The sequence below is a fragment of the Chlorocebus sabaeus genome, chromosome 1 (assembly GCF_047675955.1).
Source record: "Chlorocebus sabaeus isolate Y175 chromosome 1, mChlSab1.0.hap1, whole genome shotgun sequence".
NCBI lineage: Eukaryota > Metazoa > Chordata > Mammalia > Primates > Cercopithecidae > Chlorocebus > Chlorocebus sabaeus.
Window position 1 is genome coordinate 98,485,610 of NC_132904.1, and position 19,850 is coordinate 98,505,459.

Sequence of the window (19,850 nt, forward strand, 5' to 3'; positions counted from 1 at the left end):
ATATAGTTATTAAGCAAATATCATATATCGCACTCTGCTAATTAGGAAAAATATTAGGAAACTTACAGTTTCCCAATAGCTTATGTACAAAAGGGTAGCATATTAAAATTATCTGATTCTCTGATACAGGAATGGGATACATTTTATCTGGAGAAACCAATATTTTCCCGACATTTAATCAAAGGAGGTACTTCTCTCTGGGACCTTCGTATAAGGGACATTGGAAAATATAATGAATTTTAACATTCTTAAATGTTCTTAAATATTCACACTGTTGTAAATATCTATACATATTAATACAGTGATTATACTTCAAAAATATAACAATATTAACAATACTGAATATTTTGTATGTTCAGTCATTTAAGCTTTTTTTCCAAAACTGTTTAAATGTAAAATACTTCAAGTGAACTCTTTGTTAATACTGGATTATAGTTCAGTGAGCATTTGTGGGATTTCTTTTCCTACTCTTTTGTTTGCCAGTTCATTTTATTTTTATACCCTTATGCATCCAGAGTTGACAGTTGTAGAGAGCATCTTGTTCTCAATTAGCATTTCCAGAACACTCTAGCATAACTCTCTAGGAAAACCTCTTCCAATTAGATCCAAGCCACTCAACTATACCACCTCCTGATGTCTCAAGTTATTTCCCCCCTAAAAGATGACTTTGATATTTGGTTCACAATCTTCATTGCCATACAAAGTCTTTGCCATCATACTAGATAGTTCAGCTTTTATATGAATGAGCAAACACCCTGATCTTCCTCACTCCTTTTTCATCTCTAATAACTTTCTATACAATTCTGCCTCAAATACCCATTCCCTTTGCTATATTCTGGACCTCATCAACATTCATAACTTCTCTACTTCTTTTTTTTATTTCAGCTTTTATTTTAGATACAGAGGGTACATGTGCATGTTTGTTACATGGGGATATTGCATGATGCTGAGGTTTGGGGTATGGATCCTGTTACCCAGATAGTAAGCAAACTCACTTACTCCTCTACTTAAGCACATTCTCCTCCTCTCTTTTCCCTACTCTTACTCTTCCCATTCTTCTACCCTACTGGGCTTCTTCAGTCCAGTATTTTCTCTACTTTCTCATTCCAGTTCATCATCTATCTTTCCAATTCATCAGCTCTTTATTTTCTACTCCTTACCCAGCTTAAATTTAATGGTCCATTTCTTTTTCTTTTCTTTCTTTTTTTTTTTTTTTCTTTTTTTGAGATGGGGGTCTCACTTTGTTCCCCAGGCTAGGGCACAGTGGCAATGATCATGGCTCAGTGTAGCCTGGGACTCCTGGGCTCAAGCAGTGCTCCCACCTCAGCCTTTCAGGCACTACAGGTACACACCCCCATGCCCAACTAATTTTTTTATATAGAGACAGGGTCTCCCTATGATACCCAGGCTGGTCTTGAACTCCTGGTCTCAAGCCATCTTCCCACTCGGTCTCCCAAAGTGCTAGGATTATAGGCATGAGCCACTGTGCCTGGCCAGGTTCATCATTTCAATAGTTCTTTTACCAATATCCTAAGCTCTTTGCCTCTTGGTCTTTTTTGTCACAGGAATCAAACAACCCTCCCCCACCCAGGGGAAAAAATTAATTTACTTTTTCTCTGCCTCCTTCTAAGTAGCAGAGAAAATTCATACCAATGTGCCAGGCATATTGGCTATACTGTAGATTTATGATCCACATTTTCTGATGATCAACATTACTGAGTATTCCTACTGTTTCTCTCGTAAATTCACTGTCCTTCCTTTGAAAAAATTATTTCAAACATCCTCCCCAAACATCTAATTTCCCCACTTCTCTTTCCTCATCAAATACTTTCACTGCTCATTTTTCTTAAAATGAGAGACTATTTTCATCCAAAAAACCATTACCAGATTGAAAAGGCAAACCACAGAGTGGGAGAATATTTGTAATGCATATTACTGACAAAGGGCTTATATCCAGAAGATATAAAGAACTCAAAATGCTCTTCAATAGTATAATATATAAATAGAGTTAAATTCATTATTCATTTAATGAAATACTCTAATATAAATGAGCTATTGCTGAAAAACAGCAGTGTGGGCATACCTTACACCTTAATATTGTGCAAAAGAACCATATTGCACAATAAAAATGCATATTCTGCTCCATTTATATCAAAAACAGGTAAAATTATGGCAGGGGAGTATATAGAAACAGGTAATGAGGGGAGCATTTTTGGTGCTAGTAATATTCAGTTTCTTGACATGAGTGGCTGTGAAATCTGGGTTTGGGTATCTAATCTGTTTATTTTCAATTCGTGCACTTTTCTATACATAGATTCTACTTCCATTTTTTTGAAAGCCAAATGATGTTGACACATTATTTAAATCTGATTTCAAAAAGAATACTTTTTTCTTTTCCAATAATTATTAAGAATATCCTCACAGAATCAAAAATTTGATTACTAGAAAGGACCAATGTGACAATTTCCTTTAAACTGTCACATTTTATAGATGAGGAAATATCCTAGGCAAAAATTAGGTAACATTTATTATGTTGCAATCACTAAGCACTTTAAATATTGAAACAAAGTTAATCCTCCCAATAAATCTGTGAGGTGAGTAATATTCTTACACCCATTTTATAGATGAGGAAACTGGGTCACATAGAGGATAACTGACTGTATAAATTGCATAGCTAGTGTAAGTGGCATACTCAAAATTAAGGCATTATGAATCTATGTTCTTAAATATTGAGCTACTTTGTTTATTTTTTTCTGAGACAGGGATCTCACTGTCACCCAGGCTGGAGTGCAATGGCACGATCTTGGTGCAACCTCTGCCTCCCAAGGTCAAGCGATCCTCCCACCTCAGCCCTCTCAGTAGCTGAGACCACAGGCACGCACCGCCACACCTGGCTAATTTTTTGTATTTTTGGTACAGATGAAGTCTCACCATATTGCCCAGGCTGGTCTCAAACTCCTGAGCTCAGACTCAGGTGCTCTGCCTCCCTAGGCCTCCCAAGTACTGGGATTATAGGTGTGAGCCACCGTGCCCAGCCTTACTTTGTTTTTTTTAAACTCTTAATAACAACAAATTTTTCAGTAATATACACGAAAAAAGTACATTAATCGATACAATTTGTGGATGGTGCAGAGTATCAAAGGAAGTTACTGATGAAATCGAGGCTGGAAGCAAGCTTCAGAATCATCCTGGCTAACTGAACTGGCAAATCAAAACCAGTAAAGTTCAGTTTAGCAGAAATAGCTATGAAGTCATTTATTTGCATTCAGTTTACTGTTTATGGTTTGGGGGGGGTTGCCTTTAATTTTTTTTTTAAGGTGGGGACTCACTGCATTGCCCAGGCTGATCTTGAATTCCTGAGCTGAAGAGCTCCTCCAGCTTCAGCCTCCCAAGTAGCTGGGGTTACAGTTGTGAGCCATGGTTCCTGGCATGCTTTTTAAAGTTTTAATTGTGAAATATATCTGACATAGAAAAGAATGTATGTGGCATATAAGAACAAGTTAAGACTAATAATAAGAGAACCCTGTACCCATTGCTCACTTTTAGAAATAGAAAATCACCAATAGTGGCCAGGTGCCATGGCTCACACCTGTAATCCCAGCACTTTGGGTTGCCAAAGCAGGTGGATCACTTGAGCCCAGGAGTTTGAGACCAGCTTGGCCAACATGGTGAAACCCCGTCTCTACTAAAAATATAAAAACTAGCTGTGCGTGGTGGTGGGCGCCTGTAATCCCAGCTACTCAGGAGGCTGAGGGAGGAGAATCGCTTCAATCCCAAGGCAGAGGTTGCAGTGTGTCAAGAACATGTCACTGCACTCCAGTCTGGGCAACAGAGCAAGACTCAGCCTCCAAAAAAATAAAATAAGAAAGAAAAGAAAAATCCCAATACCTACGAAGCCCTATATGCTTCTTCCCAATTGCATCCCCTTCCTCTGTTACAGAAGTGAACACCATGAAGAATTTCACGTTAAGCCAGGCACGGTGGCTCACACCTGTAATCCCAACACTTTGGGAGGCCGAGGCGGGTGAATCACAAGGTCAGGAGTTCAAGACCAGCCTGGCCAACATAGTGAAACCCTGTCTCTACTAAAAATACAAAAATTAGCTGGATGTGCTGGCGCGCACCTTTAGTCCCAGCTACTCTGGAGGCTAAGGTGGGAGAATCACCTGAACCTGAGAAATGGAGGTTGCAGTGAGCCGAGATCGTGCTGTTGCACTCCAGCCTGGGTGACAGAGACTCCATCTCAAAAAAAAAAAAAAAAAAAAAAAAAAAATCATGTTAATTATTCCATGATTTTCTTGATAATTTTGCCACATATGAATGCATTGCAATCAACTTTGCTTTTTAGATTGATTAGTTGGCTATACTTCATATTCATTGCTACAGTCACATTCAATTATATGAATGTTCAAACAATGTTTTCATTCTCCTGGCCTTGGACATTTGGGTTGCTTCTAATTTCTTCCTTTTATGAATAATTCTCCAAGAACAGCTTTGTACATCTACTGATGCACATGTTGCTGAGCCATATGGTATGTGTATTTTCAACTTTACTAGGTAATCCAAATTGTTTTCCAGAGTAATATATGAAAGTTGCCTTTACTCCACCTTCACCAAAAGTCTGGTAAACTTTTTAATGTTTTTCAGTCGTACAGTGTAAAATGGTTTCTAATTATGTGGTACATATACACCATGGAATGCTATGCAGCCATAAAAAGGAATGAGATCATGTCCTTTGCAAGAACATAGATGAAGCTGGAAGCTATTATCCTCAGCAAACTAACACAGGAACACAAACTCAAACACCACATGTTCTCACTTATAAATGGGAACCGAACAATGAGAACACGTGGGCACAGGGAGGGGAACAACACACACTAGAGTCTTGGAGTGGGGAGGGGAGAGCATCAGGATAGCTAATGCATCCGGGGCTTAATACCTAGGTGATGGGTAATAATTTTAGGCAGTAACAAGCAGATCTTTAGAAGTACTGCGGTACTTTATGTCATTTTATAATATATATTTTAAGAAATTATAAACAAACTGGATTACCCAGGGCTATGAGAGGAGAGATTCAGTCTAAAAGTCAGTTAAAGAAACACAAGCCTAAGAGACATGACAGCTGTGTACAAATATTTGAAGGCTTATTACAAAGAAGAAGGAGTAAACAACTGAAATGAAAGGGTAAAAATTGCAGAGAGGTTTTCAGCTTAGCATAAGGAAGGATTTGAGCTATCCAGCAAAGGAAGAGGATGCCCCCATGAGGTAGTGGCTCCTCATCACTATTCCATTCAAGCAGCAGTTGAACGTCCACCTGTGAGTAATTTAGATCCATAGGTTACAGGTTGAACTAGTTAACTTCTAAGATTTTTTTCCAAAACTATAATTCTGAGATTGTCTCCGGTATTTTTTTTGTGTTTACAATTAAGAATACTACAGATTTTTAAAAATATAATGCTTTATTGAAGATTAGTTCCTTTATTTTGAGTTGTGGTGGTGAAACTATCATATCTAGAATTTTCATAGGAAACTAGGAATTTGGCCAGAGATACCAGTGCAAGCTACATTATTTTTGCAAAAATAGCAAGATTCTCAGCTATTGTATTAATTGTTAGATAATATTTAAGCACATATATATGAACAGAAAAATACATAAACTGTTTCAGGCATATATTGTGTCTTTAACAGCGATCAATAATTTACAATCCACAAAACTACAAAGAACAATAAAGCACAAAGATAAATAATTCAATCAAGGAAGTACAAAAGTGACTTCAGAAGATTGATGAGCAGACTGAGGGATGAGATAAAACCTTGACACAGCAGTTACATGAACAAGGGAATTTTTATGCAAGGTGTTTAAAGCTTTTTAGATAAAGATGAGGACTTCTCAAGATTTAGAGGAAGAAAATTCCAAGAATAGAAAACAACATAGAAACTATATTGCTGCCAAAATAATCTCAGTGGAAACTATAATATTTTGCATATGTAGCATTTAGCATATCGATACAGGTGGAAATAAGCATAATACAGTGCTTTTTAAACTGTGGGACATGACTCATTTGTCAATTGTGAAATCAATGACTGGTAACCAGTATTTTTTTTAACGAAGTCTAATTTTAGAATTAGAATATTCTAGAATGGAAACTACCAGAAAGTATCATATGTTGTGAGGATAAATATATTTTATAAAACTACCTATGTATCCAAGGTCACAATGCAAAATATATTTATTTCTGTGAGACACAGTCAAATCAGAATGAAAATTACTAGCATATGTGTAGGAGCTAGAAGTTTAGATTTTAGAGCCCAACTGATTGGAGCTGAATCCCAGCTTTGCCCCTTATTGGCCCTATGGCCTTGGGCAAGTTATTTATCCTCCCCCCTCCTTTATTTATTTTGTTGTTGTTGTTTCTTTTTTTAACTTTTAGGTTCAGGAGTACATGTGCACATTTGTTATATAGGTTAATTGCATGTCACTAGGCTTTGGTGTACAGATTATTTTGTCACCTAGGAAGTAAGCATAGTACCCAAGGGTGGTTTTCCAGTCCTCGCTCTCCTCCCGCCCTGCAGTCTGAAGTAGGCCCCAGTGTCTATTGTTCCCTTCTTTATGACCGTGTGTACTCAAAGTTTAGCTCCCACTTATAAGTGAGAACTTGCAGTATTTGATTTCCTTATGATCAAGACCATCGTGGCCAACATGGTGAAACCCTGTCTCTACTAAAAATACAAAAATTAGTTTGGCGTGGTGGCATGCACCTGTAGTCTCAGCTACTCAGGAGGCTGAGGCAGGAGAATCACTTGAACCTGGGAGGCAGAAGTTGCAGTGAGCCAAGATTGCACCACTGCACTCCAGCCTGGGCGACAGAGCAAGACTGTCTCAAAAAAAAAAAAAAAAAAAAGCAAAGAAAAATAGTATAATAAGCATTCATGTACCTACAACTCACTTTAATAATAAATACCAAAGATATAGTAGAAGCCCTACAAAAGTTATTTTAGCCACTTTGTTATTTTGTGAGGGCTTGTTAAGATACTATAAGATATGCATAAGTTCACTTACCTGGGTACACATAATTTTTAGTACATTGCAGGAAGCTAACAAGAGCTAATGAATCATGACACCACTGTCAACCTCTCACACTTGGAATTTTGACTCTTAAGATAACTGAGTTTACTTCATGCATTACATGAGCATCTACCTTGCAAAATAACCAGGGTGCCAGTGTCAATCATATATTACATGAGTGAAGTTTTACTTCTAATTTTTAGATAATAAATATGAATTGGAATTCTAATATGTTCTTCCAGCACACCAGTGGATTATCTCACACAGTCTTCTGGTGTTCTGCATCATGCTCTGGAGGTTACTGCTCTAAACTATAAACCCCTCAGAAGCAAGGATTTGGTTGAATTCAACATTTTAACTGTGCCATGCATAGAACATATAAGAGGAGCTCAATAAAGTATGCCAACTGAATAAATTAAACTTACAGAGTTTTCTTGATGTTTGAAAGTAACTTGAAAGTTTGCAGTGGATATATATTGGCTACTCAACTTGCATAATTTTTGACATTGTGCTGGCATTTGTTCAAGGGTCTACTGTTATGAGAAGAAAACGAATTGTTGAAACCAAGCGAAGAAATATTTTAGAGCAGAAAAGACAAAACCCTGGATCTGTAGGACAGAAGGACAGTAAGCAGATTAACGTAAGTACAATATTAATCAAAATCTCTATTCAATATTAAAAAATTGCTTGGAAAACAGAGGTTCTTAAAGAACTATGTTCTTGCTGTAAACTGTATACCATGACATAAATATAATTATAGTCAAAGCCATTTGTGAAGCAGTCTTGGAATCTTAATGCTAGGAAATTATTCCACTATACCTACTTGCTGTGTTCTAGTTAGCCTGTATAATCAGTTACCAATGAAAGTTTTAAACCAACTCTAAATCATTATTATTATTTTATTTGTTATTATTGATAGCCAATGCTGGAAAAAATGAGGTCATTAACAACAAAATTCAACAAAGCTATTTAAATATACACTTAAAAAAGAAAGAAAAGTAAATTAGAGACCTGGATAGAAGAAACAAGTATGCTAGGCCAGGCACGGTGGCTCACACCTGTAATCCCAGCACTTTGGGAGGCCAAGGCGGGTGGATCACCTGAGGTCAGGAGTTCAAAACCAGCCTGACCAACATGGTGAAACCCTGTCTCTACTAGAAATATGAAAAATTAGCCAGGGGTGGTGGCAGGTGCCTGTAATCCCAGCTACTGGGAGGCTGAGGCAGGATAATTGCTTGATCCTAGCAGGCGGAGGTTACAGTGAGCTGAGATCACACCATTGCACTCCAGCCTGGGCAACAAGAGCAAGACTCCATCTCAAAAAGAAAAATAACAAGCATGCTAATCATAAAGACAACTATAGTTTCATGCGACTGAATATCCTATTTGTGTCTGAGCTTCCTGGAAGACATGGCAAAAAGGAAAATTAGATGAGTTATATACTTCTAAAGGATATCGATGATAATGTTGTTGTTTGGGATACAATTTTAAAAAACATTTCCCACTGAGGACCTTTCATAGGGAACTTTGAAATACATAATGAATATGCTCCTAATAACAGTTCCACAACAAATGAATGAAGAGTTTAATATGACTGTGTGAGATAGAGATCTTCAATAAAATTAAACAGCATAATAACAATTTTTAAATAATGGCCAGGCGTGGTGGCTCATGCCTGTAGTCCCAGCAGTTTGGGAGGCCAAGGCAGGAGGATTACTTGAGCTCAGGAGTTCAAGACCAGTATAGGTAACATAGCAAGACCTCATCTCCACAAAAATAAAAATAAAAAAATTAACCAGGCATGCTCGTGCATGCCTGTAGTCCCAGCTACCTGGGAGGCTGAGGTGGGAGGATGCATGAGCCCAGGAGTTTGAGGCTGCAGTAAACTATAATTGTGCCAGTGTACTCCAGCCCAGGTGACAGAGCGAGACCCTGTCTCTCAAAAAAATGAAATAAAATTAAAATAAATGGAGGTAATTCTGTAAGAGCTAAGTAAATGAAGTCAAATATGGCATTTTGTAGAGGTCTAACTTGATCCAGGGATTGACTTTAGAATATTAAAAGTCTAGATAGATAAGTAAATAGCATTTCACTTGGGAGTTTCCACTTTAAATGTCACTCTGACTTTTTAAAATAAAACTGGAATATTTATAATAAAATGCCTTACGAAGAATTTATATTCCAAGTTACTGGTTGAAGGTGCTATGATTTGTATATTATAGGAAGTACTGATTTTTATATGGATAAGATTATTATATGGAGAATAATCAACAATGATGTAATCTTATCAGCAAAACAAGTCATTTAGTTGTATATTTATGTAAACAAAGTTAATCCCATTACCCATATATTTTTATTGCTTAATAGTGTAATGGTTAATTACAGATATAACTTCCTGATTACAAATACAATAATGCCTAATAAGTCCTTCCATTTCAACTGCTGTGTTCCCATCCAACATCTCAAAATGCACAATGCAAAAACATCTTTACCCTTATTTTTTCCTTATTTTCTTAATATATTATAAATTTAAAAGTAATATGTAATTATAACCAAGAAAACGAACTAACAAAATTTTAAATGCTTGTTATTAGTGCCCTCTGTAAATTCATTTTTATTTTACTAGGTCTTATTCTATTCTTCTGTCTCTTGCTCTTTGGCATTCTTAATATGTTTAGAGCCCATTTTTGTCCTTTTCAGAAGCCTCCCTTCCACTTTCACATACAGATCTTCACCCATCCACTTACATACCTTCCAAACACTTGTTAGCCTAAGAATAGGTCAGTGTTCCTGAATCAAATTTTTTCATCCTTATTATTTTGACTTGTTTTCGTTTTTGTTTTTTATTCCAGAGCCTAAGCAAGGGTTCAGTTACTACAGCAGTGGCCCTTGTCACCTTGTATTAGGAAATGCATGTTATCATACCGGATTTTCTCCAGCCTATGACATCTATATGGAGAAAATCTCAAAGAGATAAGTGAAAGGTAGAAAAGGTTTGCACCAGGGTTTCAGTCCAAGGTTTCTCAAGTCTATAATGGAGATCAAACAAGACTGTGAGATCTACTGAAGGAGAGCTGTTGCAAAAATCTGCAGTTTCTCATCAGATCAGATTGAACAAAAGTTACATATAGTCATAGCCAGGCAGTTTTATGTGACAGAAAACAATTATTTCTTAAAGTGAAAGAGAATGGTAATAAAGAAGGAGGTAGACCATATTCAGGGAAGGGAAGTTGGTATCTCTCAGAAAGTGTTGGATGCGTACACTTTTTGCCAGTATTCTGAGACTTCCATTTTCAAGGTTCTGTGCAGCATTGGGGCAGCTATTTGTGTTTTAAGTTTTGTCATATAAGATAATTACCTATTCTTGGCATTAGCTGTAGTCAGATGCTTTTGGCTAATAGTTGTGATTCACACTTACAATGATAAACCAACTAGGTTATAAACTTTAAGGTAATTTCTTACTTTTTCTTTAATTAGCACTTCTTTTATTTTTGAGACAGAGTCTCGATCTGTCACCCAGGCTGGAGTGCAGTGGCGCAATCTCAGATCACTGCAACCTCCACCTCCTGGGTTCAAGTGATTCTCCTGCCTCAGCCTCCCAAGTAGCTGGGACCACAAGTGTGTGCCACCACTCACAGCTAATTTTTTTTTTTTGAGACAGAGTCTCGCTTTGTCGCCCAGGCTGGAGTGCAGTGGCCAGATCTCAGCTCACTGCAAGCTCCGCCTCCCGGGTTTACGCCTTTCTCCTACCTCAGCCTCCCGAGTAGCTGGGACTACAGGCGCCCGCCACCTCACCCGGCTAGTTTTTTGTATTTTTTAGTAGAGACGGGATTTCACCGGGTTAGCCAGGATGGTCTCGATCTCCTGACCTTGTGATCCGCCCACCTCGGCCTCCCTAAGTGTTGGGATTACAAGCATGAGCCACTGTGCTGGCCTAATTGGCACTTTTGATTACCATCCTACTCACTTTACCTCTTCCAAATATCCAGGACAATATCATAACCTGAAAATTTTTTAGTGGACATAAAACATTATTCATAATATTCTGTTACCATAGAAATTCTTTATTATAATAATTCTTATTATAATAAAAATGTAATATACAAGTTACGTGAACAATTATAGCTCTAAAAAATGTAATATACAAGTTACGTGAACAATTATAGCTGAAAATATATATAGTAATTAAATGTTTTTTAAAAGTTCATGTACATACGAATTTTAAATATGGAAATATGTTTTAATTCAATATTCTATTTTTGTAGAATTGTGGACAAAGTGTCCAGCTAAGTTCAAGTGAGCCAAAACAAACTACAAGGGGTACTTCTTATGTTGAAGAAGGTACGTTTTAGTTTAAACATTTTCCTCTGATCTTTGTTCCCAGTGATTTTTTTTTCTTGTATGCCTATTCTCAGATGCTAATGTATTATGTAATTCTTAAACCATCATTTAGAACCTGAACTCTCCTCACCTCTGCACATCTAGGTCATTGTCAGTGTTTCTTTATTCTAAATTCTACATCAAGTTATTTTCTGATTTTTACTTATTTCTGTAGGTTAGATTTCCAGAATTAAAATTATAGTAACTGACTTGTAAATGCCAGCCAGTAAATATTTATTGAATTAAACTCTGTGTATTAAATGAATACTGGATCAAAAAAATAAGCATTGATATGGCTTTTCATATATATTACTAAAGTATTTTCCAGAAAAGTATTATTCAAAATTGTTCTCGTAGTATATGTCCAGTGTTGTATGTCAACTTGAGGTAGAATCTTTTCATATTTGCTATAGACAAAAAAAATAGTATTATGTTAGTTTTGATTTCTATACCTTTCATTAATATTATGCTTAATTGCTTTTCTGTGTATTTTTTGGTGAACTGTCTCTCTGTACTCTTTTTTCTTAGCTTAGATATTAGAGTTTGAAATTTTCTTACTAATGTCTACAAATTCTTTAGCTATCAAGGATTCTAATTCTTATATTAGTTGAAGATGTTTTCACTACTTTACTATTTGCATGTTATTCTACTTATATTGTATTTTCACATAAGTTTTAATTTTTATTTGTTCATTCAATAAATGATTATTGAGAGCTAATCTTCTGCTTGTAAGTAGGTATTGGATGTACATGTTGAATATCCCTAATCCAAATATTTCCAAATCAAAAATGCTCCAAAGTCCAAAGTTTTTTGACCCCTGATATTATACCACAAATGGAAAATTTTACACCTGGCTTCATGTGATGGGTCACAGCTAAAACACAGACTCATACCACACAGTTTATTTAGCATCCCCAAGGGGAAAAAAGATCCCCTCAACCCTCTTCAGCTGTGCTATATCTTTTCCATGCATACCCGGATTCCCCCATGTAAGCATCCTCACGAGGAGTAATAAAATGGTACATGTACCAATGGCAGATTCCCCACGAGGCCCCACATAGGGCCAAGACCTACATGCATTACTCACTATATTTATTTTTTTGCTTTTTCTCTGCTTTGTGGTATAAAGATATTGTTGAAAATATCAAAAAGATCTGAAGATACCCGTGTGGGTAGCAGTGATAAGAAAAAGAGGAAACATTTCTGTTTATCAATAGCACAGAAAGTCAAACTGTTGGAGAAACTAGACCAGCAACATAAGTGTAAAATGTCATATAGAAAAGGATGGTGTTGGAAAGACCACAATATATGATGTGAAGAAACAGAAGGATAAACTGTTAAAGTTCTATTTTGGATGAGATGAACAGAAGTTAATGCAAAATATAAAAACACTACATAGGACTTCAATCATGAAGTCAAAGAGTGGATCCCTCAGCGTCGCAGTGAACATGTGCCACTTAATGATATGCTAATCATGAAACAAGCAAAGATCTATCATGATGAACTGAAAATTGAAGAGAACTATGAATATTCAACAGGCTGGTTATAGACACAGCATTTAAGACACAGCATTATTTTTAAAGATTTGTGGTGATCAAGCAGCACAATTTTATCTACAAAGCAGCAGAGAAATTAATTGAAGAGTTTGCCAAGGTCATCACTGATGAAAATCTGACACCAGAACAAGTATATGTTGCTGATGAAATATCACTGTCTTGGTGGTGTTACTCAAGAAAGACATTGACTATAGCTGATGAGACAGCCCCTATAAGAATTAAGAATAACAGAATAACTGCTGGGGTGTGCTAATGACTCAGTCACACCTAAGTGTAAACTTGCTATGATAGGCAAAATCTTGTATCCTCACTGTTTTCAAGGAGTGAATTTCTTACCAGGCCATTAATATGCTAACAAAAGGACATGGATCACCAGGGACATCTTTTCTGATTGGATTCACAAACATTTTATATCAGGGAAGCTGGATCGAATGATGACCACAAGATTTTGTTATTCTTTGACAACTGTTCTGTTCATCCTCCAGCTGAAATTCTCATCAAAAATAATGTTTTTGCCATGTGTTTTCCCCCAAATATTACTTCATTAATTCAGCCATGTGACCAGAGTATCCTTAGATAGATGAAGAGTAAATGTATATAAACACTTTCTTGAACAGCATGCCAGCAACAGTGAACAGAGGTGTGGATGTAGAAGGTTTTCAAAACGAGTTTAGCATGAAGGATGCCATACATGCTGTTGCAAACACTTGAAACACAGGGACTGAAGACACAGTTGTGCATTCCTGGCACAACCTCTGGCCTGCAACTATATTCAGTGATGATGATGAACAAGGTAGTGACTGAAGGATTCCGTATGTCAAGTGAGAAAAAAATGATGTCTGACATCATTACATAAGCAAAAAATATACCTTCAGAGTCTATCAGTAAGCTGGAAGAACTGGATATCAAAGAGGTTATTAACATCGATAATAAGACTCCAGGTGTTTCATTAACCAATGGTGAAATAGCCAAAAGACCTCTGAATTAAGATGATTGTGATAATAGTGATGATAATGACATTGTTAACACTGCAAAAAAAAAAAAAAGTGCCAATTGACAATATGATAAAAATGTGTGATGGGTTTATTGAATGACTAGAGCAGTGTGCACTCATAACAAGAAGAAATTATGCCTGTTTATAAAATCAAAGACCAAAAAAAAAAAAAAAAAACATTGTAAATGTTAACGCAAAAGACTCTGGAAGAAACAGTTTTTTAAGGTCATCTAGCAGAATATTTCCTCATCCCTAGAGGACCCACTTCCTTGTGCCTCAGCTGCTTCTGATGTTTCTTCTCACCTAAAAAAAGAAAATTCAGTGTACAGTAACCATTTGATCAAAATGTAACATAATACCTAAGGTTGGAAGCCTGCCATTGTTCCTTGTTGCTGTTGCTGAACAGCTGACACAGGAATTCTGGTGATGTTACTGTGGTGCTTAGTTGCTCTGAACACATTATTTTCTCACAGTTTGAAGGATACATCTTATTTTTTACTGTTAAGTACTTATGTGTGAAGAGGTGTAAGAACATTATTGCTTTTCAGTAGATATAAATTTGGAGTCAGGAATAACAGTGATGCCAAACAACCACAGATCATCCACATAGATTGCTGATACAGTGATATCTTTGCTTTCTGATGGTTCAATATGCACCAACTTCATTTCATGGACAAAATTATTTAAAATATTATATAAAATTACCTCAGGTATGTGTATAAGGTATATATGAAACATAAATGAGTTTCATTTTTTTTTCTTTTTTTTTTTGAAACAGTCTCACTCTTGTCACCTAGGCTAGAGTGCAGTGGTGCAATCTCAGCTCATTGCAACCTCCGCCTCTCAAGTTCAAGCAATTCTCTTGCATCAGCCTCCCAAGTAGCTGGGATGACAGGCATATGCCACCACACCTGGGTAATTTTTGTATTTTTAGTTGAGACGAGGCTTCACCATGTTGGCCAGGCTGGTCTTGAACTCCTGACCTCAGGTGATCCACCTACTTCAGCCTCCCAAAGTGCCAGGATTACAAGCATGAGCCACCACACCCAGCCAAGTTTCATGTTTAAACCTAGGTCTCATCACCAACATATCTCATGTGTATGCAAATATCCAAAATTCTAAAAAAAATCCAAAACCTGAAACACATCTAGTCCCAAGCATTTTTGAATAAGTAATACTTAACATTTATAATAATGAACAAAATATATAAAGTGTTGCTCTTCAGAAATTTAAAGTATATTAGGGAAGACTGGCTTTAAATAAACATGTTTTAGTCTTTTTTCTTTTACTGATTTCTCCATTACTTTTAAGCTTTGTCGAAGAACCTTCCCAATATAGAAATTCAGAAACATTTGTTTCATTTTCTTCAGGGTTGCTTTAATTAATGGGTTGATTCCTTAAGTTTGTCTTTAATGTCTTTGGAATTTGTTTTAACAAACAGTGGGAAATAAAACTACGAATTGATTTTTTTTTTTTTTTTTTTTTTTTTTTTTTTTTTTTTTTTTGAGACAGAGTCTGTCACCCAGGCTGGAGCACAGTAGCGTAATCTCAGCTCACTGCAACCTCCACCTCCCAGGTTCAAGTGCTTCTCCTGCCTCAGCCTTCCAAGTAGCTGGGATTATAAGCGCCCACAATAACACCTGGCTAATTTTTGTATTTTTAGTAGAGACGAGGTTTCACTATATTGGCCAGCCTGCTCTCGAACTCCTGACCTCAAGTGAACTACCCGCCTCAGCCTTCCAAGGTGCTGGGATTAGAGGCATGAGCCACTGCACCCAGCCCAAATTGATTCTTTTATAAGCAACAACTAATTTATAAAATCATCTTTCCCTTCTGTCAAGTCTTTGATGCTTCTTTGATCACATGTTCTAATATGTAACTAGGTCTGTTTCTAGGCTGTCAGTTGTGTTCAGCTGATCATCAAAGTTTCTAATGTTTCCTTAAGCTTTTTTGTGTCTTACTTTTTTATAATTCATTATAACTACTATTATAAAAACGGTCTCTGTCATCTTTTTTGTACAACCAATGAATAATAAACATATTACAAAAACTATCTACATTAAATATTTTTTTCTTTAGTTAAGTAATACTCTGGGAATTTTTATTAACTCACTGCTTTCATTTTCAATATCCTTTTTTTAAAAATGAAGGATGGGAAAATGCTAGATAGAGAATCCTGATAGATGAAATCAAAGTAGCAGATATTTACTAGGTTTCTGTTTGTAATATGAATACATTCAGACAGTTAAGTATGTGTAAGTATGTATCAGGGCTGATCTCAAAGACAAAAGGGGATCAAAGAATAACTGATATAAGTTTCTGTAGTTTCAGATAGTACTTCTGAGTTTTTGATGGCTGAAAACTTAGTGAAAGCATCACTGCCGGAGGATGAGATTCTGACTGTCTTGAATAGCAAACAGATACAGAAATCAAATCTACCTTTAAATAAAACTCAACAATTCAACATCTGCACACTATCAGCTGAAGAACAGAAGATCTTAGAGTCCCTTAATGATCTCAATGAAAGACTACATTGTAAGTATGGAAGAACACCTCTTATAAGAAATACTGCATTTTTCACTTAGATAATTTTAATTTAAACTTTAATTTAAAAATTGAAAGGAAAAATACAAAATGTATCCATATGACCAACTACTTAATTGAGTGTATAACCATTCAGAACATATTTGAATACTAGTTCAAGTATGCCATATCATTTATGATTATGTCAACTTATTTGGCAGACTTATCCGTCTTTTTGGAGTATATGAATAGACTTCTGTTTCAGCAATGGACAGGCTACGTATCTATACTGACCATCCATCAAAACAACCATAAATGCTTGATTAAGTATTTTTTAAACCTGCAATATAGTGATGATCTAGTAAGAATGTAAGAAATGCTTAAGACCAAGAACTAAATGTAGATAAGAACTCAAAAAATAAGAAGAGTGCTGCAGCTAGCTCTTGTCCTGAGGATATTTAACTCATGGAGTGAAATTGAACTTTGCTTTCCATGGCCTCATAGAAAAAAGGGAACAGGCCTACTCAAGATGAGTAGTCTCATAGAAGATCTTTTCATCATAAAGCTGGGCCACCCAACGAGCTCTGCACCACACATGCATTCACAGAGGAGGCAGCACCACACATGCACACACACAGGAGGCAGCACCACACATGCACACACACAGGAGGCAGCACCACACATGCACACACACAGGAGGCAGCACCACACATGCACACACACAGGAGGCAGCACCACACATGGCACACACACAGGAGGCAGCACCACACATGCACACACAGAGGAGGCAGCACAGGAAGAGGGAATTTTTCCTAAAAAAAAAAAAAAGCTTTCATTTTTTAAACTTCAGTATTGAGCAGGTGATAGAGGAAAAATGATCCCTGAGAATGTAGAATCACAGTCTAGTACAAGTATCACACTAATTTACAGCCCATACTCACATTACTTGAGTAGTTCTTAAGATCTCAAGCAAAGAATTTAATTTAGAATGATCTCAAACTGGTAGTATTCCAAAACACTTGGGAAAAGTACATTTATATATCTTCTAGACCTATATTCCAGTCCTCATAGAATTATCATAAGTGAAATCCAAGGAAAATGAGCAGCCCACAAAAAAAAAAAGTAAATAACTTAATCCATAACAAAAAAAGGCATCAAGAAAAAAAAAAATCAAAACAATCCACAAAACAGAATAAATAGACCCAGAAAGGATTTAGATAATGAAATGACCAGGCACAAACTATAACAAACTATAAATAACTGTGCTTGTATGCTCTAAAGTTATCAGAAGTAAGTTTTAAAATGCAAAAAATGCAATCATTTTTAAACTTAAACATGCAGAAAATAAGAAACTATAAAGAAAGAACAAACAGATTTGAAAAAGGGCCAAAATAGAATGCCTGGAAATTGAAAATATAATAATTGAAATGTAAAATTTAGTAGTTGGTTTAACCACCAGATTACAGACATCCGAAGAGAGAATTAGTAAACTAGAACATGAATCAAAGAAATTTATCCACAATATATCTTAGAGAGACAAAGAGATGGAAAATATGATATAGAGCTTAAAAGACACAAAAGAGTAAATTTAAAAGCCTGAAAGGCCAGAAACAATATCTAAAGTGATAATGGTTGACAACTTTTCCAATTTGATGAACAATACCAACCTACAAGTTCAACAACCCAACGTATTTCAAAATAAATAAAAAGAAATTACCACAAGATACATCACAGTTAATTTTAATCAGCAACAAAAAAGGCAGAAAACAATGAAAAAAACTCAGGAGATATTGATAATATGTCCAATGTGCTGAGAGAAAGTAACTTTCAAATTTAATACCTTCTTTTTTTTGAGACGGAGTCTCGCTCTGTCGCCCAGGCTGGAGTGCAATGGGTCAATCTCAGCTCACTGCAAGCTCCGCCTCCCAGGTTCATGCCATTCTCCTGCCTTAGCCTCCCGAGTAGCTGGGACTACAGGCGCCCGCTGCCACGCCTGGCTAATTTTTTGTATTTTTTAGTAGAGAGGGGGTTTCACCGTGTTAGCCAGGATGCTCTCGATCTCCTGACCTCATGATCCACTCTCCTCGGCCTCCCAAAGTGCTGGGATTACAGGCGTGAGCCACCACGCCCGGCCATTTAATACCCATGAAAATGTCTCTCAAGAAGAGGGGTGAATTAAAAACATGTTCAGACAAAAACCAAGAGACTTTGTTAACAGCAGACTTGCTAAAGAAAATTCTCACTGCACTTCACCAGGCAGAAAGTGCAGTTAACCTCAGATGGACAGTCTGAGAGAGTAAATTTCAACAAACACTGCATAAAACAATAAATATAATAAAGTAGTATATGTTTCAGAGAGAAAAAGGTTAGAATTAAAATACCTATCAATAATAGTACATAAGTTGAGAGGGCATAAATGGAGTTAAAGTATAGTAGGATGTTTATATTGTTAGGGAATTGGGTAAAGTCCTAGATTAAAGTTAGATATTGATAACTGAAGTATGCCTGTGATAATTGCTAGAGTCACAACTAAAGAACTAGAAATGTAATATACAACTTCCAATCTGGTAGAGAAGGAAAAGTGGCACATAAAAGCTGACAAATCAATCAGAAATAAAGCAACAAAGGAGAGAAAAATAAACATAGAAGAAATACTGTAAGATTATATGTAGGAGTATATTTACAATAACTGTAAATGTAGTAAGTGCTACAGTTGAAAGAGGTTGTTAAATGGAACTTTACGTTGAAACTATATTCTGTTTATAAACAATATATTTAAAACATAAGGATATTAAAAAACTGAAAGCAAAAAAAGATGGAAAAGGTATGCCAAGCAAGTTTTAACCAAAGGAAAGCTGGTTTTGATTCACTTTTAAATAGAAATCATTATTAGACATAAAAAGTATCACTTTGGGCCAGGCGCAGTGGCTCACTCCTGTAATCCCAGCACTTTGGGAGGCCGAAGCAGGCGGATCACAAGGTCAAGAGATCGAGACCATCCTGGCCAACATGGTGAAACCCCGTTTCTACTAAAAATACAAAAATTATCTGAGTGTGGTGGTGCGTGCCTGTAGTCACAGCTACTCGGGAGGCTGAGGCAGGAGAATCGCTTGAACCTGGGAGGTGGAGGTTGCAGTGAGCCGAGATCGCACCACTGCACTCCAGGTGGGCAACAGAGCAAGACTCCGTCTCAAAAAAAAAAAAAAAAAAAAAAAAAAAAAATCACTTTATGATGAGCAAAATCTTACTTCAGAAGAAATACATAAGATTTTTATATGCACTTAAGAACACAGCCTCAAAATATATAAAATAATTTTAACCATGGTGGGTG

At 36.4% G+C, this 19,850-nt stretch overlaps 1 protein-coding gene across 3 annotated transcripts in view; it reads left to right on the forward strand.

Moving 5' to 3' along the window:
• Positions 1-19,850, forward strand: part of CEP126 (centrosomal protein 126) — an 86,248-nt gene that overhangs the window by 54,582 nt on the left and 11,816 nt on the right. For all 3 annotated transcript variants that reach the window (XM_008020629.3, XM_008020628.3, XM_008020632.3), the window contains 3 exons: positions 7,594-7,706; positions 11,332-11,407; positions 16,322-16,531. In XM_008020629.3, the coding sequence (XP_008018820.1) occupies positions 7,594-7,706; positions 11,332-11,407; positions 16,322-16,531 (399 nt within the window). The remainder of the gene's footprint in view (positions 1-7,593; positions 7,707-11,331; positions 11,408-16,321; positions 16,532-19,850) is intronic.